Below are 27,946 nucleotides of genomic sequence, written 5' to 3'. Positions count from 1 at the left end.
TGAAGCTTCTTCATTCACATGATCTGCCCAAGAAGTTTCATTTCCAACGTTATTACTTGTGGTTTCCAGAGGGGATCCATTTTCCACGATGATTTGCCGCTTTTCCACTTTCATTGAGTCTGAAGAATCCTCACCGGCATGCATTTTTTCCTTATTGATTTTTGTTGCCTATGATGCGTTTTCTTTGGCAGTATCAACTTCTGATTTATCTTCTAGTTCTTTCTTATCCTGAGACTCTTCCTCTTTATATATCATATAATGATTTCCCTGAGCTTATTCCTACCATTTAGACCTTCAGTGTTTTTTCTAAGCTTTGTTGCTATGACACTTGGGGCAATTTTTAATTGCATGCCCCATTTCATAGCACGCTTTACTCTAGAATGAAACATTTTCGTAGTCGAGATTTTATACCCAGACATAATTTGGGGCCATCAAATTGATCTTAGTGGGAAAACCCTTATTGAAGTCCATCTCCACACAAATTCAAGCATAAGTAGTTTTATAAAAATTTCCTGAATCTGGGTTGCGACAATAAACTTCTAAAAAACTTTCTAAGAGCATTCCCAATAAAGGATAATGATTGGAGATTCTAAAGATCTTCAAGGGTAGGTTCAGAAGCCTTACCAAAATTGGAGTTGTGGAGATTGATGTTGTTGCCGAAACAAAGGTGGGAGACTAGAGTTGCATAAAGACACTGACACTACGCCAAAACCATGACCTAGATTCACAAATGGCCTTCTTATATTCAATATTGTCGAAAATAACAACGAAGAAAATTTGAGCCATGGGATAAATATTCATATCATCCGTTAAACGAGGTTTCCATGTCTCAGAGATCCATTTGTGCATATCCTTTAGCTGCGACCAAAATCCATTAAACTTGCAAACCAAACCTTGCTTCGAAAATAACTTCTCACAGAGGAAATCTTCCTCATCCAAAGGAACATTGAGGGAAGGAACTTCTTAAACTACGGGAAGGCCAGATTCGAATTTTAGAATGGAACTTTATGAAATCAAAGAAGGGCTTACTTTTGTTTGACAACCATTTTTGCAAAAGAAATTGTCTTCATCGTTGGCTCACTAAGATTCTCCACTGATTGGATTATAGTAGAGATTTCCAAAGAATGCACGATCTAAGAATAGATCAACCAACTAGGAAAAAACCCTAGCTGGCGCAAGGGTTTTCAAAGCTTCACCTATCTCTTCTTATTCCAAGTTAACTCCCTTGTTTTATTTTGCAAGGTGAAGAAAACCCAATTTTCACGTGACATAATATTATTAATCTATGTCTAGCAAGCCACTCATTATAAAAATGACTTCGGACAATATTTATTGTGAGCAAATTACGAATAGTTATTTATGAAGAAATCCTTGTAATGTAGCTTGTTAAATGATGATGTACAACATCCAAAAAAAAACATTATAATAGTGATGGCTAAAAAGTGCAAGATATAAATTTATAAAATGAATTATTAGATTCAATAATCCTTCATCAATAATTGACTATGAATTTGTTAAGACTCTGTTTAATGAAGTAATATGTTTGTTGGCCATTATAAGTGTCAATGCAATGTGAAGGTTGCAAATGGGTAATTAAATCATGGATACAAGTTGTCACTAAGCAAATAACATAAATACTTAGATAAGGATGCCTTCAAGATATATAAGACTACAATAAATTTACATTTCATATCAAAATGAGGACAAGTTCTCCCAATTTCTTCAGTGATGGTAATCATAGGAGTTGTTACGAAAAGTATAGCCATAGTTGATTAGAATCACCAAGGTTTGAAAAATAATCTTTATAATGAACAAGCTTAATGCTATTAACAATGGTTAGAAAAGATTGCAAGCAAATCAATAACATTACTTGAAAGTGATGCTTTAACATTGCTTATAAGGATAGTAGGATCTGGTAAATGAATTGTTTCTCAACACCAAAAAAAAATCCTATCCAAACATAAGATTGAAATCCAAAATGCAACAATAAGAGGCCTTCAAGTGCTTGTGGAAATAACCGCTCCAAGTTTAGTGCTTATTTACACACTCTTGAAAAATAAAAAGATTGTTGGAGAAATTTGAGATAAAAATGCAAAAAAAAATCGATAACAATTAGCAAAAAAAACTAATAATTACATGCAATATGAACATAAAAAACAATTATTTCAACTTATATACAACTTATGTTATCTCAATACATGTTACTTTAATCATAATTAATGCATATCAAACATATAAAATCCTATTTTATGTTTAACATTTAATTATTTGAATTTATTATACTTCTTTTTATCTCATAAAAATAATCTTATTAACATAATTACAACTTCTTCCATTTCAAAAAACATAAAAAAAAAATTAATTTAAATATATTAAATTTCAAATATTACAATTAAAATACATCACTTATTTAATACATCATTTATTTTTTTTACAAATTAATCTAGTAAATATTTTATCAATATAATTATTTTTTATCCTATAATATCTTAGGCATGTTATTAAAATTTCATATACTTTCTTAAAATTTTCTTTTAATCTATTAATATATTTTTAGAAAATTTTGAATGCTATAAATATATTTGTAGAAAATCTTGAATGATACATATTCATAGCACATGTTATTAAAATTTCATATACTTTTAAAATTTTTTCTTTTAATTTATTCATATATTTCTAGGAAATTTTGAATGATATAAACATTTTTCTAGAAAATTTTGAATGATATTGCCGTTCTTCTTGCCAACATTTTGCTATCGTCCTTTCCCACTAAAATATATTTAAAGGATGTAGGTTTGAAATTTGAATTATGTTTGCCTTTTTATTAAATTTGTTTTTAAAGTTCGGCGAGTTTTAGCAAAGAGAAAACAACCGTCGCCTGACCGATAAGCATTTGTGAAGAGGTGAAAGAGAGCCGTTGGAACGAACATGAAGTAGAAAACAGCCAGGACTGTAAAGGTGCACTAATAAAATAATCCGTAATTTGCACCTATACAGAGACAGTACCTGGTTCTTTCTCGCTGCATGTACAGAGCAGTACCTGGTTCTATCTCGCTGTAAGTCTAACAATAGGTTGTAAAATGTACTCTATATTAAGCATTTAATTATTGTTTATACTATTAACTGTGGTGAAGTTTTTACAGAGGGTTTTTCCACGTACAATTTTGTGTACTTGTATGCCTACCCGTTAATCTTTCTGTACTCTTTTCTTTTGTTTATGTCACTTATTCTGAGATTGTGGATTCAAGTTACATAATGCAGAAATGTTGCAGAGTTTTTCCTGATATATGCACAGGGTTCCATGCCGAAGTGTAATCGGATAGCTGAATTATGTGCTCTGTTTTTATGCTGTTATGCCTGCTAATTCTGCACTATTCCATTGAATGCCAGCGACATTCAAAGCAAGGGAAAATTGCAAGGACTGAATTTATTCACGGAGGATCTGAAATTCGAAACGATTCATACATCCAGAGTGAGAAAGCATTGGGTACCCTGTTCTTCTTTTTCATTATAAATTGAGATCAATCACAACAGAGTTATCATACATCACAATTAATAAAAGAAGTCAAAAACTTTAACAATGACCAAAAAACCTGGTCTGGGTAATAAGCAATGCAATAGCAATAGCGGTGGAAGCAGAATTCGTCGTGTATTACACTCGAGAAACTCTCCAGGTACCATTCTCTCTCTCTCAATTAACACGGTATCCATTTTAACATTGGGGAGGACTCCATGAGATGTTAACTTCGCAGCTCTGCCACTATTTCCAAGAAGCCATAGGTATCTGTTTTTGTGAGTTGGGGGAAGGGATTTTGATAACTTGTAGGGATTATCTTTTGAAATCTTATGGATCAGACCTAGAGTACTTTATATATGTTATTAAGTCTTGCATGGTCTTGTCTCTCTTGAACAGAAAAGCCACCAAGGAGGTCTGCCAGGCTTATCTCAAAAGCGGCAAATGTTAGTTTGAATGTCAACTCCAGGGTTGACATGAAACGTTCTGGCATTCATGATGCTAAGCTGATTTTCCAGGGACCGGACGAATTCATGCCAGGTCTTGAAAATAATCCCAAGATCAAGCGTTTCAGTCCACGGTTCGAGAAGAAACGTGCAATCAAAAAGGGTGGTAAAGTGAAGAAAGCCAGGGGAAAAACATGCCGGAATGGTAAGGGCAACATTACAGGTGCAGGTTTTGTGATTAATCTTCTAGAGCCCGTTGCCATTGATGGAAGACTTGAGGATGAAAAGGACAAGGAAGGTGTAAAGTTTTTATGTGTTATTGACAAGGAGAAGAGCAAGCAGGGTTCAAAGGCTTCATCTGCTGATGATAAGGAAAAGGACGAGGAAGGTGAAAAAATTTCTTCATCAGATGGTGCAAGACATGATCATGCAGGGGATTTGGTGTCACAACTCCTTGAGAATCTCGTTATAGGAGAAAAGCTGGATGAAATTGATCGAACTGAGAAGAATAACATCATTCCAAAGTCCCCACATAAGGCTAAGGTATGGGTATTGTATCATATTTCTATACTTGAGCAAAATGTTTTACCATGAAAAAACAGACAAAAAGTCCAGGCCTATCAATGGGGTTATGGTTCAGTAAAGGTGAAGATGGTGGCATGTCAGGTCACCCATCAAGGTTTCATTTCCCTGGAGGCATGGATAAGGGGATAGGGCTAGGTGCAATTCTTGGGTGATTTTCCCAGAAGAATACCCCTTGTGGCAGCTGCTTAGATGAACCTCCGTTCAATGGTTCACCCCTTCAGGATTGTGTTGCTGCTGTTTGTGGTGCTCAACCTCTTTGGACATATTGTAATGCTTCTCTTGATTAAGAAACACTTTCAAAAACAAAAATCCCAGCTCAGTGAGTAAAAGGTTTTTTCAACTTCCTGAAAGCGATGAGGGGCAAACCTCATAGTGACCTGCTTGCATAGACGAACTGGTACCCTGGTGGGTTTCTCGAGAAGCCACTTCCCTGCCCATTGAACCACAATTCCATTGACCTGAGGAATAATTTATCATTAACCAGGAGAAAAGAAAATCCTTGAAAAGACGAGTTTATACAGAATCAAAGAAGGGAAGCTCATTACCATAATGCATGTCTACCACTAGTTACAGCAATTTATTAAATGCTAATGGGAGAAACTTTGCAGGTCGTTGAGTCAAGCCAATCCCTAGCACCTAGCAAAGTTTATCAGCACAGCCCCTTCCTGTGCATTGCCCTTTCTCAACCGTGCCAGCATTAACACTCTCCAAGATTCCTCCAAAAGAAAATTACTTTCCTACTCAACCTGTGAACTTTGAAATACAGAAGTTCAACAATACATGGATCCTGAAGTTTCTACCTCCAAATTGGGTGTTGACCTGAATCCCAACCTGACCAACCACTTGAAAAGTTCCACTTGATTAGGTCAGCAACAAATTTCTATGCCTCCCAACTGCTTTTGCAAATGAAGGACCTAGAAGCCTGGAACAAGTGAGGGGAAAAGTGTAGAATTTCCTTGAAATTCTGCAACTGCTTCAATGAACAATTCTGAAAACTAGTTTCTATTCATAAAGACACAAAATTTCCTTACTTATTTGCAGCGGAATAGAACAGAAATAAAACAGAGTCACACAATAGCAAAACACATTATTTTTCTAGGGAACCCAACTGGGAAAACCCTCGGCTTGTTTGAGAATTTTATTGATAGAAATTTTGAGCAATAAATCTCTCACAATACAGTCTTGTTTCAATAGAAAACACTCTTGTCTTCCCTGCTTGTTCTAAGCTTGAAACCCTTGCAAGAATTCTGATCCTGCTCCCTTCTTTCCTTGCTTCGCTGAGCTCTGAATTTGTTGCGCTGGTCCAGGAATTAGCTCCTATTTTCTAGCGCATGAGGAGCTCCTATTTCTTAGGAACCTCCTAAATTCTAGCGCATTCCACAAGGAAAAATTGCCTTCTATCAAACTCGCACAAGCCTCTCCTTGGCTCGTCTTTCTCTCACAAGCTCCACACACAAACTCGTGCTCAAGAATAATGATACAAATTGTGCCTTTGTCCACCTTATAAGCAAATTGAATTAGCTAATTCTGGCAAGTTCTATTTTTGGAACTCAAACTAGTGATTGATGAGTTAACTGAGTCTAATTGGCTCATGTAACTCATCCTGCTTCAATTCAAAACTTGAGACTCGCGCTGTTGTCCTTTTCCAATGATAAATCGCACTAGAAGACACCAAAATGAGCCTTCCACTCTCACACATAAGTCAAACTGCTTCATAACTCGTCCTAATTTTTAGGAACTCGAGCATGCTAAATAAGAACTCGTTGTGGTCTCTTTGACTAACATACAAATCAAAGAAGACCTTCATTTGCTACTTTTCAACAAAAAGATAATGTCACACAATCCAAAAGTGCCATGGACCTTGAGCAAGCATTTAATTGAATTAAATTTGTGATGCTATAAAACTCGCAAGGGGAAGAACCCTCAAGGCATTGCACAACCCACTTGGCAACAAGAATGTTTCCTTGGGGAAAAAACATCAATAAGGCCCAAACCTCCCTTCTCCTTGGGCATAGTGCATATGTCCTTGGAAACCGTTGGTAGACCTCTTTGATATTAAAAGGCAAAATGGTCAATTGGCTTTTGTTGTCAAGCCTATAAATCTAGTATAAGAAATTGATATTTGTTCTTCACTTGGTTGTTAAATTATAACTTGCCCTCTCTTTCGTCAAGAATTGTTTGGTTAAAACCTCCTCACATTTTATATGAGGTTCAAGCACCATGAGGCTAGTTAGTATGTGGGCTGTTATGGACTTTCTTTGTAATATTTTAAATTGTAGGTCCTTTCAATACCAAATTTCCCTTTTTTTGTTGTTTTTTGAAAAATCTTTCTTATATTACAAATGAAAATTAGGAGAATTAAATCAAAAGTTTGATTGATTGTGCACTCAATGTTTTTCGTGATGACTTTGATATGACTATAGACTAAATAGGAGTTGATTCAACAAAACCTTTATAAGTTGAACCAAAAGGACCCTAGACTTGCTTGAGAAGAGAGCAAAGTTTGTATACATCAAGTTCTAAATGAATGTACATGAAAGAAGACGTTCTTTAAATAGAAAGAATGGCTCTTTTTATGAGTGCAATATGATGTTTTCTAATGCTATGCTAATAAAGATAAGATAAAGATAAATATAATTTTATTAATGTCCAACAAATTACCATTGTAGTCGGTCAACGGGATTTCCAAATACAATGGTGTCAATACGAAGTTGAAGTGTAATGATGAATCCTATAGAAAGAAAAATGTACAAAGAAAAGTGTGGACCTAAGATAAAGCTTGAGAACAAAATTCTAGAAGTGGAGAACATTTCTAGAAGAAGGATGTACAATTGGCATGTGTAGCCACCTCCCACCCCCTTGTGCCATCTTGATTGTGGGAGGGATTATTCGTTTGACTTGATCTCTACGCTCTGTTATGAAGATGGGATACACAACGTCATTTTTCAAACTCTTCAGATCATGGAACTAATACCACCACTATGTTTAGCTCGTCTAGAGCTTTATGGAAATATAGATCTTATCTCAATACGAGTTCTGGATTGAAATTTATGCCAGTTAGAAGTTTCACCCATGAAAAAGACTGTCATCACTAGGACACCACGTGGCACCCATGTGGCCTTCGATTAGCCTAGGTGGCACTGCCAAGCCATCATCATGGGGTCCATAAGTACCCATGCCATAACGGGTCGATTTACCCTATGCATTGATATGTTTACATGATAAATAGTTGAAGGTCAAGACCCGCCGCTCAAAGTGGAGCCCATTGGTCCATGTCATATCAGATTGGGCTCTCTTGGCTCTACTCTTTCCGCATGATATTCTTGTTAACTCGGTGTTCCAAAGTCCTGCGAGCTCGGTGCCCCTCCCAGCCCACCTCATACCGGGTTGTGTTCGAATGGCTGCGCTCCTCCACGCATCATCTCCCCAAACTCGATCGCTCGAAGGGCGAGACCCTGGTAGGGCCTAACTCGGTCCATGTCATGTTGGACTAGGGATTGTTGGCCACGACCTCTCCCAAGTGATTCCTCCACAGTCTGATGGATCAAAGGTAAACGAGGACCACCCGTTGATTCCATGTTAGGTTGGCCCTTTTGGCTGTGGCTCGGCCAAACACTTCTGATGGTTCGACCGTATGGTTCCGTTGGGCAGAGGTCTGCTAGCCAGCCAACCCACCTTTGCAAGGTTTACATCATGGTTCCAAGTCTAAAGATGAGGTCTACTGGGCTAGGGGCATGATGGACCCAGGGCCCGGCTATCGGCCTCCCCAAAACCAGTCTACAAACATTCCATATGCTCGGTTCGGTTAGATCGAGGTCTGAGTATCGGCCTGTCGGGACTGGTACCTGCCATACATAGAGGCACGCTAATCATATTGCTCATTGTTCCAATGACTGGTAAGAAAAACACCAAGTTTTGGATGTGTTCGCAAAACAAAAAGGGAGTGACTACCCCATGCTCAACTCCCTGGGTGTTATGGTTTGAGGAACCCACGTCTTGAACCTTGAATTTCAGTGTGTATATAACATGAGAGGTGACTCTGAAATGCTAGTCTCTTGAAAGTTATGGCCCAAGGGCCTGATCCTTCGACTCTCAAAATACTGTACCATGAAAGGTAATGAACAAGGGACCCAAAAATACACCAGGTTTAGATATAAGAGGGGTGTGGCCCCAAAGGCCAAATTCATATAGGTTGCAATGTGCACAAGGTGGATTACAGTAATCGCTCCCACTCCATTGATCTCTTGTAGTCCATTTAAGCATGCTCATATGCATGTGTTTATTAATTTTAACTGAATGTAAACATACAAGTCTGATAACAATACATGAGGAACTGCAGACCCTCTAGTAAACAACAAAAGTCCATTAAGCAATTAAGCTATTACATTCCTCAACCATAACAAGCTAATGAATGAGCATAAACAAATAATGTATCACATCAACCATGAACAAGATATTGGACAACACTGTCCAGTCATTTATAAAATTCATATCATACAAGATATCATGCCAATCATGAGCATAATAGTGAACTTCACCATTTAGGCATTCAATAATATTCAGACATATACAAGAACTCATATTGAACATATGCAATTCATGAAACATCACAGTTCATAACTCAAATAGGTAATTGCAATAGACCTATCTGAGTATGTTAAGATGGCCAACAACTGAAGGAGGGACTTCCACTCTCCACCCAACCATTGGCCAACTACCCCACAACTTTCTTGTAACTGAGCACCCCTAAGCTAGATCCAATGTTTGAAGGGATGCTTGCTCAGGGAAATTACTCCAAATCTTGGTTAAACTCTCAGAAGGTGGAGTCCACTGTCCAGGTGGTTTATCAACTGCCCTCTAGACGTAAGCACCACAATGACCCACTCATTCTCTTGAGTTCATTCACAGGGATTCACCCAAGGTCCAGATGGGGTATTGCTCAGTCCAGGAGTTGCAATCCACTGTCTAGATGGTTTATCAACTATATTTTCATAGCAAGCATTGCAGGGGTCTGCTGTCCATTGTCCAGGTTGTGTATCCACTCCTCAACAAGCGCCATGGTGACTTAGATTTCCCTGTTCAGGTGGTTTGTCAATTATACAACAAGCACCTCAATGATTTAGTAATCCACTGAGCCTCCCAATAACCACACAAGCTTAGACTACCAGTCCAGTGGCTTCAAACATAAAATCACAGGGAATATCACCCAAAAGCACAGAGTTTTGGTTCATGCACAGGGCTCAACAATCAAATCCAACATTGTTCGGTCTACTTTGGCATGGCTCCATCAACTCCATACACTCCATTGTCATCAGTGAGTGATTCTCTCCATGTTCTAGGGAGAGCTAACTAATACAGAATGAAAGAAAATAGAGTCTTTGAGGACGCCCTGCGGTTGTGCATTTTCCCTTTCTTTTCTACTATGTAATGTTTCGTTGTCCCATTTGACCACCCATTGTTGACCATATCGCTTCACTGGGCTTTCGCTATGTGTTCCTTTGAGGCTGTGGCTCGTGATTGATCCTCGAGGGGGATGGGAATGGGCACGGTCCCATACCCACATCGGCTAATCTGGTTTCATTACATCCTGTCAAGGGGGTTGGTTGATTAGCCTAGAAAAGTGGTTCATAATTTTAATCAGGATGGTGTGTGGTTTCTCAACGCACACAGGTTGTTCTCCCTTAGACAATGGATCTATAGTTGTCCACTCTATCAGTCAACCATCCCCCAAAAATTTAATTTCACGTGTTTAAAAATTAGATTGTCTCGGCTAGTCATGGTTCCCACGTTGGCACTATACAATATTATTTACAAATATGGGGGTAAAATAAAAGGGTTATTATATAGTCCACCCCCTTAAGGGAAGATCGTCTTCAGTGTTCTAAAAAAAAATTGAGCTTTATATTTATAGCTCTTTACATCAATGTATACATTAAACAAAAGGGGGTAGAGTCCCCTCATTTAGTTTGCAAATTCTCAGGTTGCTTCATCGGGTCCAATGTGCTTCCATTGCATCTTGACTTGCTCTATTACTCGATTCTGGAGCGTAGTTTGCCTCTAGTCCAGGATGCACAATGGGTCAGGTTGGAATTCTCCCTCGGATTCTACCTATATCACAGAACAATCAACCACATGATTAGGTTGCATCTGTGTTGCTGCTGGCCCTGCTGAACTGCTGCCAACATTGCAACTCCCTCTCCATTTGCTGTTGCTGCAACTGCAACAATTGCAATTGAAAAGCATCCAGAATACTGAATCAACTGTGATCAGTATGATGCATCTGTCTCCTGAGTCTTTGACCGCTGCTAGTTTCTGCGCTGTCGCTGACTCTTCTCTGTGCCAATTACACTATTGCCAACTCTGCACTGCACTGCCCAGTATCTGACCGCTACTAGCCACTGCATCTGTCACTTTGGCATGTGACTGCGCCATCTGCCACTGATCCATCCTGCTACTGCATGCTATGGGCTCCCGTAGCAAGGTATTGATTCATGAGGTGGACCTGCTCAAGAATCCTGCCCATCCTATAGCTCTCTGGGGCTATAAAACCAAATCACCCCACCTCACTCCTGGGGGTATATCGATGATCAAGGCAAACTCTTCCTCCAATCTAGAGGAAAACTTGTCGATTTCTGCATGAGCTACTGCCTGGTCCCAGTGTTGCAAAAATCGCAATAGTATCGTGATAACATGAAAAAATCACGAGTTTTTCAAATTCCCGATAAACTTGCCCAATTACTACGTGGTTTTTTTTTTTGGGTCTTCCAAAAAATCAGTGAAATTATCGCGATAACTTAAAAAAAGCGCGATAATTTCGAAATAATCGCGATTCGATGGAAAGTTATCGCAGGGGTGGTGGACATCGCGTTTTATAAGGGACAACATGATTTTTTTTTGTCATTTTGAACAGACAGCAATGTGGATTGAGAGTTGAGGAGGAAAGGAACCTTGGAAGGCGTCTACTAGGGTAGAGGAGGAGGAAGCCTGGAGATTTTAGCATCACAATCAGGTGAACTTCGTCTTTGGATCAAATTTCTCCGGCAAACTGTGGTTTTCAGGTATGGGCACCAAATTTGGCCATTTTGTTTTGGTTTTTTTCTTGTTTTTGCTTGGGTTTCTATAACGCATTGTTTATCAAAGATTTTTTAGTGGATTTGATGGTTTTTTTCTCATTTTGTTGCATAGAGTGGAGAGAGTTCATTTTGGATTGAGTTGAGGTTTTTTTGTTTGTTTGTCAAAAATTCAATGTGTTGTGTCATGTATGTAATTTTTTTTAATTTTTGTAACTTGCAATTCTTATTGTGCCATAGGTTCAACTTCAAAGTTCAAACTTCATCTTACATTAAAACTCAAGAGTTCAACCAAGTTACAAACATGCCAAGGAAATTGGACCCTCTGTGGGAATATGGTGAACCTGATGGAGGGTTTGATAGATTGAACTTGTCTTGCAAGTTGTGTGGGCAGCATATGTCAGGGGGGGTTTATAGATTGAAGTATCACCTTGCACAAATCCTTAGACATGATGTAGGGCTTTGCAACAATACAAATGTGGAAATCATCCGAAGAGCCATGAGTGCTCAAAGCAGAACTGAAAAAGCAACTAGTAGGGAAGGTGTTAGGAGGTGAATGTGGAAGTGGCATTGGTTCTACTTCAGCATCAATGTCTACAACCAACCCTGTAGCTACTTCATCATTTTTTGTTCTTAGAACCACGCCTGGTTCACAACCATCTATCACTTCAATGCTTAAAAAAAATGAAAATGAACAAACTGACAAGTTGTTGGGCAAGTTTCTCATTTGGAGTGATATTTCTTTCAGTGTTGCAAGGAATAATCCATTTTTCCAGCCTGCTGTTGATGTTATTGCAACTGTTGGCCCAGGGTACAAATTCCCTTCTTATGATGACTTTAAAGGCCGCATTCTTCAAAAGGAAAAGGTTGACTCCACCAAAAGATTGAAGGAGTTTAGGGCATCATGGGCACAAACAAGATGCACTATGAAGTCAGATGGTCGGACCGACCAAAAGAGGAGAACCCTTATAAACCTTTTGGTTAGTTGTCCCAAGGGGACAATGTTTATGAAATCTGCTGATGCATCTTCACATATCAAAGATGCAAAATTATTATGTGATTTGCTGGATGTGTTTATTTTGGAGGTGGGTGCAGAACATGTTGTCCAAGTCATAATGGACAATGCTGCAAATTATGTTGCTGCTGGCAAGATGCTTATGGAGAGGCATCCTAGTTTATTTTGGACACCTTGTGCTGCACTTTATATTGATTTGATGTTGGAGGACATAGGAAAAATTTCCTTTGTCAAAGATATTGTTGACTCATAAAAAAGAATTACAAAATTTATATATAATCATGCATCTGTGCTTAGCTTGATGAGAAAATTCACCAACAACAAGGAGTTGGTGCACCCCACCATTACATGGTTTGCCACCAGTTTCATATCTCTTCAATCCCTCTTGAATTCTATGTGGGATATGACGAGAATGTTTCTTTCAAAGAAGTGGCGTGCTTTGACAATGAGCCGCAAACTAGAGGGAGAGGCCATATGCAGATTAGTTTCATACCAGGAAGACTTCTGGGTGGGAGTGCAGGAGGTGTGCACCGTTACTGAACCATTGGTAAAGGTTTTTCAATTAGTTGATGGTGAGAAGCCCGCAATGGGCTATTTGTATGAGGCCATGGACAGGGCCAAAGAATCCATTCGGGCCTACTATGATGATAAGGGAGATGAGGGGTTTCAGAAACAACTCCTCCTATGGGAAGTGATTGATGAACGATGGAAGAACACACTCCATCGTCTCATTCATGTTGCAGGGATCTACTTGAACCCCACATTTTCTTACCCATGTGGGTTTTTATTTGATGCTGAGATCATGTATGGATTCTTAACCTGTGTTCAGAGGATGGTGCGATCTCCAGCAGAACATGCAAAAATCTCCAAAGAAATGGAGATATACAGGATGGCGGGTGGCACATTTGGCTTTGAGATGGCTGTAACTGATAGGAACACTACAATGCCAGGTATTTTCAAATTTCATTGTCTCTTCAAGTTCATAACTTCATAGTATCATACTTTGCTTCAACTTTCAAATTTCGTTTTTTTCTTATGTTTATCTTATTTGTATTTTTGTTGTAGATGCATGGTGGACTCGCTATGGTGCCAAAGTGTAGAAATTATGATTGTAGGTTAACCTGATAATGCAATATAACTAAGCAAAATACTTCAATCTGTTTCTACAATCAAACTTGCAGAAGCTTAATAGATTTGAGCAAGATCAAGCAGAACACATATAACTAGAAGCAGAATCAATGCACATGAAACACAAAAGAATACTCTGGGGAAAGCCTCAGCTAAAAACCCCACTATTTGTATTATCATACAAGTGGAAATATCTCAGGATTACACACAGCTTTAGCTCTCACATCTAGCTAGCTCTCAGTACAATCTTCTCAGATGCTCATAGGCAAATATAGACTTTTCATTAAGTCCTCCACACTACCCTCCAAGCTCCTATTTCCTAGCGCAGTTTTTTCTTGGGCGATCCAGCTGTTACCATGTGTAACACTGATCACTCACACTGATCTTACACCCTGTAAAACTGCGCAAATCTCAAGGAATGAATTCCTTCTGCATGCAAGAGTTTTCATTATAGGAAAATTCTAGCAATTGATAGTACACTGTCCCTATCTTTAATCTCAACTGGGTCTTTCTCTGAATAGACATGCATGAGTTATTTATGAGAGAATCTTTAGTTATCTGGAGAACACTAGTTTGATGCATGCATGTATTAACTGACTGAACTCACAATTAGTTCCTCAAAATGTTTGGAGCTAATTTAACTGGACATAACTCATTAACTGAGCTAACTGATTACAACTCAATTATAACTCATCCTTATCTCCTTAATTAAGGGATAATCTCCTTAATTTAAGGGATAACTGTTGCATGACTTCACAAAGACTTTTAGCTTGAATTTCTCCAACTAATCCAAGATGAATTAATTAATTATTTTTCAAGCAGTTGGTGAGACTAAATTCGAATTTTAATTCTCAATTTTAATTCAAAGACAAATTAAAATTGGAATATTCTTGTTGCCACATTTCAACACTCCCTCTCAACAAGAAAGGGAATATCTGCCATCCCGATCTTGTCTCTATGGAACTCGAATTTACACTTTGACAATGCCTTAGTCAAAATGTCAGCATCTTGCTCCTCGGTCGAAATACAACAATATGATCCTCCTCACCACACAGTCTCTGAGATGATGATACCGAATGTCGATGTGCTTGGACCTATCATGAAATACTGGATTCTCAGAGAGTTTGATACAACTCTGATTATCACAATAGATCACAGTTGGATCCATCCTTTGATCAAACAAACCAACTAAAATTTTCTGCATCTAGATGGCCTCACATGCTGCCTGACTTGCAGCCATGTATTCGGCCTCTGCTGTGCTGAGTGCAACCGACCTCTGTTTCCTGCTGTACCAAGAAACTGCCGCCGACCCAAGGTTGAAAATTCCACCTGATGTGCTCTTCCGATCTGATGGACTCCCTGCCCAATCTGCATCAGTGAAGCCCTGTAGCTTCACTCCCTCTGTTCGTCTGTACCATAATCCATACTGAGATGTGCCTTTGAGGTATCTCAATACATGCTTTGCCGCCTTCCAAAACATCTTGGTAGGCTGAACCATAACTTGACTCAGCTGGTTCACCGCATAGCACAAATCTGGTCGTGTGTTCACTAAGTACATCAGTGAACCCACAAGCTGCTTGTACACAGTAGCTTCTACTACTTCTCCTGAAGTAGCATCCTCCTTCCTCCAGTTACCTGCTAGAGGAGTCTGCATGGGCTTGCACTTCTCCATGTGGAATCTCTCGAGTATCTCATTGGCATACTTGCCCTGAGACTAAAAAAACTCCCCATCCTTCTATCATACTTCCATGCCAAGGAAGTAATGCATGAGACCCATGTCTTTCATCTCAAATTCTCTTGCAAGGTCCTCCTTGCAAGACATGATCAACTGCTTACCTTTCACCATGATGTGGTACAGGTTCGCATCCGCTTCACTTTTTGTGAAGCCCAACCCAGTGAATTAGTTGTCAATCCTGTTGTACCAAGCACGAGGTGCTTGCTTTAGCCCTTACAAAGCTCTCTTGAGTCGGCACACATACGACTCACGATCGAAGGTCTCAAAACCTTTCGGTTGCTCTATGTACACCTCTTCCTCAATCTTGCCATTGAGGAATGCAGTGTTCACATCCATTTGATGGATCTTCCAACCCATCTGTGCTGATAGTGCCAACATCGATCTGATAGATGAGTACCTTGTTACAGGAGCAAAAGTCTCATCATAGTTGATCCCCTCGCCCTGTGAGAAACCACAAGCAACAAATCTTGCCTTATGTTTCTCCACACTACCATCAGCAGCTTGCTTTACCTTGTAAAGCCAACGGGAACTCACAACTGACTTATTCTCCGGTCTTGGAACCACATCCTAAACATTGTTTCGAACTATGGAGTCATACTCCTCCACCATAGCATCAACCCAAATTGGCTACTGCACTGCTTCCTCAAAGGAAGATGGCTTGGTATCAACACATTCCCCAACAAGGGCCATGTATCCAGTGTACCTCTCAGGTGACCTCCTTTGTCTGCGTTGAAAATATGGTTCTCCCACATTCTCTCTCGCATTCGACAACAATCTGTCAGCTTCTCTTGTGCGCTTCTGTCCATCTCTGGAAGACTCTGCTTGAGTGGATGTCTCCACTCCTGGAACCTCTGCATGTGGCTGTTTCGCATCAGTTTGAGGCTCCTCCTCCTTAGGAACCAAAAATTCCTGCACAACCTCTAGTTGAAGCTCTCTCTCAAGGGAAACTCACATGGCCTTCTGCTCATCAAACTTGAGATCTCTGCGAACCACTGTCCTCCCATTGGTAGGCAAGTACACCCGATAGTTGTGGGGTGTATCAGTGTACCCCACAAGTATCCCTAACTCAACTGTCGGCTCAAGCTTCTTCCATGCATCCTTTGTCACATGGCAATATACTGATGAGCCAAAGATCCTGAAGTGACCCACATCTGGTCTCTTACCAAAGAAAGCTTCCTCTGGTGTTTTTTTGCAAGTATGCGATGCAGGCTTCTATTCTGCAAATAGACCGTTGTGTTGCATGCCTTAGCCCACAAATGAAGTGGGAGGCCTTGGTCATGCAGCATCGCCCGTGCTGCCCCTACAATCGTTCTGTTCTTCCTCTCGGCCACCCCATTCTGCTGTGGGTTATGAGGTTCCGACAACTTCCGTTTAATTCCTTCCGCTGCACAAAAGTCCTTAAAATCTTGAGGGACATATTCTCCACCGTGGTCGCTTCTCAAGCCCTTGATCTTCTTCCCTGATCCTTTCTCAACCAAAGCTTTGGACTCACAAAACTTTGAGAAGGTTTGATCCTTCTTCTGCATGAAATAAATCCAACATTTACGAGAATAATCATCAATGAAAATCACATAATACCTTTGCTTCGCGGTGGATGCCGTCGAGAATGGTCCACACACATCAGTATGAACTCGCTCTAAGATCGCTTCTGCTCGACTGTCTCGATCATGAAAGGAAGACTTGGCGTACTTTCCTAAGGTACAACCTTTGCATGTGTCAACTTGCTCAAGTTTACCTTTGGGAAGTCCTGTAGATATCTGCTGCATTATCTTCAAGGCCCCATGATGCAAATGGCCCAACCGCTTGTGCCATAACTCGCAAATGTCTTGGCTTTGCACCAATTCTGCTTTCGAACTCAATGCAGCATAGTCATCTACCTCTAATTTATAGAGATTCTTCACTCGAATCCCAATCCTCTTGGTCTGACCCGTGGCTATGTGTCTTAGGAACTCCTTTCCTTTACTGAAGACAACATCATAGCCTTTGTCCTCCAACATCGCAACCGATACCAAGTTCTTCTTCAGTCTAGGCACATACTTCACATCTGTTAAGGTGAGAGGATCTCCATGCTCCCTCTAAAAAGCAACCGTGCCCACTCCTGAAACACTGTACTTTTCGTCATCACCCATCTCTATGCGCATCTTGAGGTCTTTCTCCTCCAAGGTACTGAATAAACTTTTATCGCCGGTCATGTGGAATGAGGCTCCACTGTCAAGATACCAAACACAACCCACCATCGATGAAACCATACATGCGATGAGGGTAAAGTCCATTTTGAACTGAGAGGCTAATGCCTCACCTTTTGATCCTTTTGTGGATCCCTTCTTGGACTTCTTCGATGGGCAATTAGTTGCATAATGTCCCATCTCGTGAAAATTAAAGCATCTCACTTTAGATTTGTCACCCTTCTTCCCTCCATGAGAAGAATTCGATTTGGAATGGGAAGCCTTCCCTTTCCCTTTCCTTGCCTTACTCGCTAAGGCCAGATTTTCTTCATCATCATTCTTTGATGAAGAACCATCTCGAGTGCTCCTCCTGATCTCCTCCTGCATGAGATCCGACCATAGTCGTTCCCAATCCGACAGTTTCTCTCTTCCATTCACAGAGTCCTGGTAGCTATTCCAGCTTTTTGGAAGACCAAGGAGAGCAAGGCTCACCATATCATCATCGACAATAGTTATTCCCACACTACCAAGCTCATCTCTGTAGGTGGTGAGCTTGTTCAGATATGTAGAAATAGTATCGCCCTTCTCCATCTTGATTTTCTGAAGCTTATCCTTAAGCGCTAGTTTCCTCTGGTCGCTACTGTTCTGATAGAGGTCCTTAAATGTCTTCCACATTGAAAACGAAGTATCCTTCCCATGGAGACTCAAGACAATACGGTCTCAAACTCCCTCCAGAAGAATCCGTCTCGCCTTCGCTACACACTTCTTCCATTCAGCCAATTCTTGTGCATTAGCTGCAGCTGGCTTGGGGATTTATTGATTAATGAAATCCTTCAAACCATTGTCTTCTAATACAACTTCCATTCTATATTTCCATGCTATGTAATTCGAGCTGCCTTCCAAGGCATACTCGAGTCTCAAGCCATAGAACATCATTGACCAACCTGAAGTATGAGATGAATTCGATTTGTACCTGCAATCCCGAACTTCAAACTTCGAATTCTCTTCTCCGTATACTGTTCACAACTCCAATAAACTTGGCTCTGATACCATGTAGAAATTCTGACTGTAGATTAACTTGATAATGCAATATAACTAAAGCAAAATACTTTAATCTACTTCTACAATCAAACTTGCAGAAGCTTAATAGATTTGAGCAAGATCAAGCAGAACACATATAACCAGAAGCAGAATCAATGCACATGAAACACAGAAGAATACTCTAGGGAAAGCCTCAGCTAAAAACCCCGCTATCTGTATTATCATACAAGTGGAAATATCTCAGGATTACACACAGCTTTAGCTCTCACAACTAGCCAGCTCTCAGTACAATCCTCTCAGATGCTCACAGGCAAAATATACTTCTCATTAAGTCCTCCACCTACCCTCCAAGCTCCTATGTCCTAGCGCAGTTTTTTCCTGGGTGATCCAGCTGTTACCATGTGTAACACTGATCACTCACATTGATCTTACACCCTGTAAAACTACGCAAATCTCAAGGAATGAATTCCTTCTGCATGCAAGAGTTTTCCTTATAGGAAAATTCTAGTAACTGATAGTACACTGTCCCTGTCTTTAATCTCAACTGGGTCTTTCTCTGAATAAACATGCATGAGTTATTTATGAGAGAATCTTCAGTTATCTGGAGTACACTAGTTTGATGCATGCATGCATTAATTGACTAAACTCACAATTAGTTCCTCAAATTGTTTGGAACTAATTTAATTGGACATAACTCAGTTAATTGAGCTAACTAAGTACAACTCAATTATAACTCATCCTTATCTCCTTAATTAAGGGATAATCTCCTTAATTTAAGGGATAACTGTTGCATGACTTCACAAAGACTTCTAGCTTGAATTTCTCCAACTAATTAATCCAAGACGAATTAATTAATTACTTTTCAAGCAGCTAGTGAGACTAAATTCGAATTTTACTTCTCAATTTTAATTTAAGGACAAATTAAAATTGGAATATTTTTGTTGCCACATTTCAAGATTGATGAACGATGGAACAACACACTCCATCGTCCCATTCATGCTGCAGGGATCTATCTGAACCCCACATTTCTTACCCATGTGGGTTCTTATTTGATGCTGAGATCATGGATGGATTCTTAACCTGTGTTCAGAGGGTGGTGCGATCTCCAGCAGAACATGCAAAAATCTCCAAAGAAATGGAGATATACAAGATGGCAGGTGGCACATTTGGCTTTGAGATGGCTGTAACTGATAGGAACACTACAATGCTAGGTATTTTCAAATTTCATTGTCTCTTCAAGTTTAAAACTTCATAGTATCATACTTTGCTTCAACTTTCAAATTTCATTTTTTTCTTATGTTTATCTTATTTTGTTGTAGATGCATGGTGGACTCGCTATGGTGCCAGAGTACCCCATCTGCGAAAGCTTGCCATTTGAATCCTCAGCCAAACATGTAGCTCCTCAGGATGCGAGCGCAACTGGAGTGTATTTGAAAAAATACACAACAAGAAGCGCAATAGGGTAAACTTAAAACTTAAAATATTCCAAATTTCCAATTAATTTTTTGAATTCATTAAATTTTTTTATTTTTTATAATTTTTTTTATTTTTATAATTATTATTTTAATATTTGTACAGGCTAGAGACCCGGCGACTTAATGACATGGTCTACGTCTACTACAATCTTCGATTGTGGGTGAAGCAACTTGAGAGGATACCTGATATGGAGGCCATCTCATTGGATGGGATTGACAACATTGCTGCATGGACGGTTGAGGCTGAGAGGCCTCTCATGGAGTCTGTTGATGATTGGTTAGAGCATGAGGTAGTGGAAGGCGTAGAGGAGGGAGGAGGAGGAGGAGCAACATGAGGAGGAGGTGACACCACCTAGCCAGGCTACCCTTGCCACCAATAGAGGACGTGGTCTACCTCCTGTAGCTCCTAGTTCTTCAGCTTCTAGAGCACAACAGATTCCACTGTCAACTCCACTGGGATCTACATCTAGAGGGAAAGGGAAAGCTATTGCATTTTCTCGGAAGAGGGGCTAAGGAAATCAGTAGTATTAGTTATTTGGTTCATTTCATTGTATATGCCATTATGACTCATGATATGATATATATTATTATTTTTTTTGTTGATATTTTGAAGCTGAGATGGGACTTGGGAGTTAGGACTTACTATTCAGGACATTATTCACTGTTATGTGTGATGTAGCACTAGAAATGATATTACACATCTTATATATTATTTCTTTTATCATATTTATATGTCAATGTATTTATTTTATGTTGCAGATGCTTTAGATATTAAAAAATTTGAAAAAAAAAGAATATTTTTGTATTTTACGATTTTTCCCGATTTTTACAATTTTTATTTATTTATTTTTATTTTTATTTTATTTTTTATTTTTATTTTTATTTTTATTTATTTATTTATTTATTTTATTTATTTATTTTTATTTTTATTTTTTTTTATTTTTATTTTTATTTTTATTATTATTATTATTATTATTTTTTTTTTTTTGCCGATTTTTTCTGTTTTTTTCCCTCGCCAATTTACTCCCGATAACGATTTTCGCAACATTAGGCTGGTCTTGCTTCTCCTCCTTTTCCTTCTTCCTGAGAGGACGCTGGGTGTTGTAGTGGCCAAGCTCACCACATCTGAAGCATTTGACCTTGGAGAGGTCCTTCTTTCTATGCTGCTCTAGCTGCCCCTTTGATGCGAGGGCCACATTCTCCTATTCTTTCACTTGCTTCGTTCCACTGCTGCTACTGCTGCCACTGATGGTGCTCTTCATCAAATCTCGTCTCATCTCCTCCCATTGTAGATCAGCCCACATTCGATCCCAATCTTGCAACTTGTCTCTGCCCATAATACTTTGGATGAAGACCTGCTAGTCTTCGGAAATGTTGTTTAGAGCTAACGCACCAATTTCCTAGGCTAGGGCGCTGACCCTACTGCAGACAATTGGTCTCGGACATCCTGAATCCTAGTGAGGAAGGGGTCTATGTGCTCCCCTTTCTGCATCCTTGTACATCTCAGCTTCGTCTCAAGATACATCTTCCGCTGCTTGGAAGATCCCTGGTATAGTGTAGCGAGAGCTTCCCACATCTGCCTGGCAGTATCTTTGCCAGCTATGTGAGACACCACATGATCTCGAACCCCATCGAGAATCAACCTCTTTGCTTTCGCCATCTCCTTCTTGTAGGTCTTCATCTGATTTGCATCTATGGGTATAGCTACCACGCTATCGATGTAGGCTTTGAGATCGTATTCATCTAGAAGACATGAAATTCTTGCCTTCCAGATCACGTAGTTGGAGGCTCTGTCCAACTGATCTTGATCTCTCAGCCCTGTTGATGTCATCTCTTCAAAAAATCGAACTCCTTCTCTTCTCTATGTAGCTGCTGATTGGATCTACACACTCCGTGTTGGAGTGGGCAAATCTGCTCACAGCGACTGCTGCTTTGCAGTGGAAAATCGAACTTCTGGACTAGAAGTTCCCCGGGAAAGAATTTCCTCAATGTGTGTTCTTCCTTCCTTCTGACACTATTCTGCACCGACAAACTGCTGCAAAATAACTGCGTCCCAGCTGAAGATCTGCTCTGCAAGGAAAATGCTGCTTCTCCCTTTGCCTCTGGTACTCTTTGATCTGAAAAGTTTATTTTCTGTAGACTCTCTCAAACAAATAATTTTTCCTCAAAAATCGACCCTCATGGCCAAAGGAATTGCGCTGCCGTTGAGGGTTTCAAATTGCTGCCTACACAGAGCTACAAAATCCCTCTTCCCTTCTGCTGCTGAGCTCTCTGGCTTACGACTTGTGTTTTGATACCATGTGAAAATTCGGCAAACCCCGAATCCTATTTCAGCGACTGATGTTAATTCTTCTAATTGTGAATGCGATTAAACAATTTACTTGTTGTGTGCTACGAAAAATATCAAATTAAATACACTGCAACCTTCACAAAATAAATATTGCGGAAGAATTAAAAATGTTGGAAGAATAGATGCACACGCAAATACACAGTTATTTTTGGACTAAGTCCCTGGAAAAATCCAACTCGGGAAAACCTGTGTGGCAGCTGAGGGTTTTAATATTATGCAGTAGTAAATCTGAGTACAAGACTATGGATGCTCAAATCTAGCAATCCATACAGAGAAATGAATGACAATAAATCTAGTGAGAAAAATCTCACTCCCACTGGCAATCCGACATTGACCTTGGCTCAAGTTGAGCTGCTCTTTGTTGCCTCTGTGCAGTCACTGCGTCAGCCTACATAGTACTGCGTCCCACAACTTGAAACTGCTTTCCCTCTCGCTATCTGATCAGTTACTGTCTGGAAGATGGATCCTCCTGGCCTCCAGACTCTCCTTCCGGCTTCTGGCACTGAATCACTGCTTCTCCCCAGCAAAATACGGAATCCCCTCTGAAGCACTGTGCTGCGTCTGCATGGCTCTGCACTGCCTCTTTGTGGTAGTCATTGGCTCTCTACAGTGCACTCACCGGAACTAGAAAAACTTCCTCTGGTCTTACTATCTATGCCGCTCTCTCACTACTTTGAGCTCGCTCTCTCTTCGGCAACTCAACGCTGCTACTCAGAAAATCGAGTTTCTTCTTATAATTTCTCGATTAAAACTTATTCGATGGCTAAGATTAACTAGAACTCGATCCATGTATTTTTCTAGAAGATTCTCACCATGACTAAATTAACACCCTTTAATTAATCATATTCCCTAAGTTTAGACTTGGGAAACATTAAAAATTGATTAATTATTTTAGTTAAGTCGTCTCTAGGTGGAATTTCCTGAAACGGTTTCTGGTTTTTGGAGAATACATGTATTCTAGCCTCTCCACCAAATTTCGTGGCTAGAACACATCCGATGCTACAAAAACTAACATATCCATCCACCACATTTGCAAAATAGAAGCTACAAGAGAGAGTGAAAATATTCTACACATCAAAATGCATTTAATCCTCCAAATAATTCCATAAATGATCCTCTAAGGGATTCAAATGGCTAAACTTGTCCTAATAATGCTCCTAATAATAAAATAATGTGCAATATAATAATAATTCTGGTGACAAGCCCACCTAATAGCTCCACAATAAGAATAATTAGCCTCTCAAGGGGGTCTAAATGATAGATAAGTAGCTAAGAGGGTTGTTGGAAGTCCAAATGAAGTCCAACATCTGCTAAAATGAATAGAAGGGCTCCAAAAATAGTGATGAAGGGAATTGCCTCTTGATCTCCAAGTAAATGACCTGTGGTGCCCTTAAGTGGTTGTGGGGGCACAAAATCATGCTCAAGGGTCTCTAAATGAATCAAACAAGCATGTATCCCATCTGCAAGTGTTGGAACAATGATGCAAGCCCTCCCTTTGTCTCCCATGGTGAGACACAACCCCACCTCAGCCCTGGATCAATTGCCAAGTGTGTGGTGCAAGACTGTAGCTAGTTGGGCAAGGTTGTTCAAGTGTATCATCATCATCAAATAAATGGGACATGAGTGAGCGATGAATGGTGCTGAAGGATCCCATGGCATGGTATCTGCTCTTTGCCATAGTGGAGGCCCATGGCTCTCAACACACACCCTATAAAGGCCAATATGACCCTTTGGAGGGCTTGGACCCTGTATAGGGAGACCAAACCCCAAGATGAAGCCCTGCCTACAATTGTGCATAAGATAAAATGCGTCCCCTCACCTACCAGTACAACACATCATTAATGTCATTCAGCAAATGAGCTTACAAGTCATGGAACCAAGTGGGCACTTCATAGTGTTATGTCCTTTCATAATGGGCTTTAGAGTGTACACGTGTCTCCAATTTCAAGAAGGAGGTTAATCAATGACCCTATTAAGTGGTTTCAACCTCTAAGGGAGTGATAGGTCCATCGTACATCTGTCATATGGCAGGTGTGATGTGATATAATGAGTGGGGCATCGGGGAAGGCTCCAAGCCACATATTGTACAAGGGTAGCTATGATGAGGGACGCCCACACTTGGGTGTATAGATGTAGGAGGGAGCAATCGTGGTACATGAGTTACCCCGACCTTTGTTTTTCCACCCTTCATATGCCTTTTGCCTTTTATTGATTTTTCTTTTATAATTGCTTGGGGCTCCAGGGGATGAGAGCATGATGTGAATGATATAGCAGTGAATACCCCCTTAAGGTAGGGCAGTTCATCGCCCACCAGGGGTTGGGACAATCATGGGTTCCTTAATGATGCAGGGGGCCAATATGAGGGTCCCTAGGAACTAGGGTGATGGCCATAATGATAGGGGTAGAGCTCATGTTGGCTTTCGTCCAAGTGCTAAATTTGTATGTCCCAGCCATATTTGTATTTTATGGGACATTTCCTGTTGAGAGTGGCCAAACTATGCTTTTTAATTTCTTTTTAGCTACATCAACCTCTGGGGCATTGTTTCAGGCCCTACCTAAAGTGTGGACAAGAGGAGGGGGTGGCTAATTCCTTGTGGACCCAATGAAAAAATGTGGACCCAAATGGGAAATATGTGAAAAGAGTCATGATGAGCGGAGGGTAGTGATGTATGTGATGTGAGGAAGCGGGACCATGCAACCAAAATTGGGGTTTCTCATGTAATGCCACTCCCAAATCTATGAGCCAAGAGAGGGGGTCCCATGGGACTAGGATACAAGGTTAACTACGAAATTGGACAAGGGGACAAAAGTACAAACCGAGTCCATTCTTTCCTCCAAATTCCCCCACTAATCCATGCCCAAAAGTGTCCATGATAAATAAGCAAAGATACCCAAGTACATAATGAAAGCCATACCTTCAGGGTTGGAAGGCCCACCTTCAAACATGTGATTATGATAGATGGGTGAGGGTGAATAATGGATGGCTCAAGTGGCAGAGATGGTGGTACATCGAGCTATCTAGGGGCTTCAAGGGGCTACTCGCTGCTGGCTGAATACAAATCTAGGAGAAAATTTCTCCTACAGGTGTCACCCACTGGCGTTGGATAAAATTTGGCTCCAACTGGGACATGAGCTCTCAGTAGAGTGCACAAACATACTCGAACAGGGATGTCATGATGTTGGAATTTCTAAGTCTATCTGTTAGAAATCCTTCCTGTACTTTCTGATTTATTTCTACCAACTTGTTCTGTTAATTAACAAGTTATTTACCATGTAAATATTGAAAATAAATACAAGTACAGTCTCAACACATACAGATCATCAACTGAAGGAAAAAAAGCACACAAGTGACACCGTTATTTTTGGACTAATGTCCCAGGAAAAACCCAATGCGGGAAAACCGATGTAGCATCTGAGGGTTTTATTATTAAGCAGTTTCAGAATACAATTTGGGTGCTAGAAATGGCTCACTCAACATAGAATGCCCTTGACAGTAGTACTTCTCAGTCGGAGACAAATATCAGCCCCAATCTGCCCCACGAAATCTCCCAGCGTCAGCCTCTAGGGTCTGCGTCAGCCTCTCTGGCCCAGCGTCAGCCTCTCGGGGCTTTGCGTCAGCCTCTGGAGCCTCTGCGTGTCCCACGCTGTCCCTCCTCAGGCTCTGCGCAACTCTTGGCTGCCTCTGCGTGGCCTTTGGTGGCCTCTAGCTGGTTCTACGTCAACCCTCTCTCGGCTTCTACGCTGCTGCTCCCGGTACTATCTCTGCCTCTCTGCTACTGCATTCACTGCCCCTTAGCGGCAACTCAGATCACTCCTTTGATTTCCTCAGCAAGCCCTGCCCCAGAAAATCGAATTCTTGATCAATTTGGTGTGCTCTCCAAGTGACCCCTCAAGCTTCCTCTTATACTTTTCTTGTTGACATTTCAACCACCGAGATTAACTCCATAATCAATGGCTAAGATTAGATCTGGCTTGATCCATGACTTTTGGACCATTCTAACTCAGTTTATATTAATTCACATTAATATTTTATTTTCCCTAAGTTTAGACTTAGGGACTATTCTGTTGCCCCTATCGAGGTCTAATCTGAAGTATAATCTCTGAAGGTCCAATGAGAGCTAGCTCAGGCAAGGTCTTGAAAGGAGGTCTAACTTGAGTTTTTTGGAAGGAAGTCCGTCGTAATGAATTATTCAAAGTGGAAAGAAGACTATAAGGATACGAAAAAGGAAAATGAATAAACGAGTAGATCTGTTCTTAACAAAAGGAAGGGGATGGGCTCGGCTTTTCCTCCGCTCAAAATAATAATTATTTTAATATCTCCCAAACTGGTTAGATTCTGCCCAAACCATTTCTGGGTATTGGAGATCTCATGTGCTTTAGCCTCTCCACCAATTTTCATGGCTAGAGCACATCCGATGCTACCCCAAATCAACACTCTCTCTCAGTGAGGACTGTGCTCTAGTAATACTCCTCACTGAGCATCACCCCGATCATCTGACATTGGTCCCTGTGCTAATGCTAGGCCTGCTGCCCAACATCCTCTACACTGCTGCATCATGTACTACTACCCATGGCCCTGCTACTTCCACTGCTGCATCTGTACGACAACTCCCTCTCATCATGCTACATCGTGCTACCCATAGCATTGCCACTGCTAACTGCTGCATTGCAACTCAGTTACTGAGAAGTAAGTAACTGATCTCCCAACTCTGACATCGCTGTCAGGCTAGAAACACTCCCGACGCTAAAGCTTCCTCTGTCACTGACAAGTGCTCCCTCTCTGACCTCTGCGCTATTGCAACAACTCTGTGCATCTCGCACCGCTGCCTCACGTTGTCTTGGGACTCCTACACTATAGCTCCCACTGTCGCTCCATCGGCATCCGTGTCTACTAACATCCGCCAATCCTGCTACTCCTCTTCGGGGCTCCTGTAGCAAGGTATAATCCAATAGGTTGGGTACCTCGAGGATCTGCCCCTCATCGCCTGTAGTCTGTCTGACTACAACTCGATGTCTCCCCACTTCCTCTCAAGTGGCATATGAACACTCATGCCACAGTCATCATTTGTCTCCACTTCTTTCTCCACCCTCGCTAGCGCAACCTTGGTCTAAGAAGCCTCGCCCTTTCTCTTCTTCCTTGGACACTGGTTCGCATAGTGACCCAGTTCCCCACAGTGGAAGCATTTGACCTTGGAGAGGTCCTTCTTCCGTTTCTCCTGCTTTCCCTCAGATGCTAAGGCAACATCCACCTCTTCCTCCTTCTTGATTTTGACCCCCTTATCGCTGCTTCCCACCTTAGTTAGCCTTCTGATCTCTTCTTGACGAAGAGCCGCCCACAGTGCCTCCCAATCTAGAAGGGTCGACTTGCCCAGTATGCTCTGGACAAATACCTCCCAATCCTCTGAGATTGGCCCCTATGGAA

The 27,946-nt window shown here is 40.7% G+C and overlaps 1 protein-coding gene across 2 annotated transcripts in view; it reads left to right on the top strand.

Moving 5' to 3' along the window:
* Positions 1-2,928: 2,928 nt before the first annotated feature.
* Positions 2,929-27,946, top strand: part of LOC149166414 (DNA replication factor CDC6B-like) — a 388,798-nt gene continuing 363,780 nt past the window's right edge. Inside the window, exons 1-3 of one of the 2 annotated variants that reach the window (XM_089431340.1) lie at positions 2,929-3,056; positions 3,391-3,674; positions 3,914-4,503. In XM_089431340.1, coding sequence (XP_089287466.1) covers positions 3,581-3,674; positions 3,914-4,503 — 684 coding nt within the window. In that variant the 5' untranslated portion in view covers positions 2,929-3,056; positions 3,391-3,580. Of the gene's footprint in view, positions 3,057-3,274; positions 3,675-3,913; positions 4,504-27,946 lie in introns of those variants that run through there. The other variant, XM_089431341.1, reaches the window with a different exon arrangement.

This window comes from Pinus tabuliformis, chromosome 5_1, assembly GCF_031772625.1.
Source record: "Pinus tabuliformis cultivar Carrire ecotype Pingquan chromosome 5_1, CPIR1, whole genome shotgun sequence".
NCBI lineage: Eukaryota > Viridiplantae > Streptophyta > Pinopsida > Pinales > Pinaceae > Pinus > Pinus tabuliformis.
Note: the sequence above shows the minus strand (reverse complement) of the source record. Positions and strands in the feature narration are given on the sequence as shown.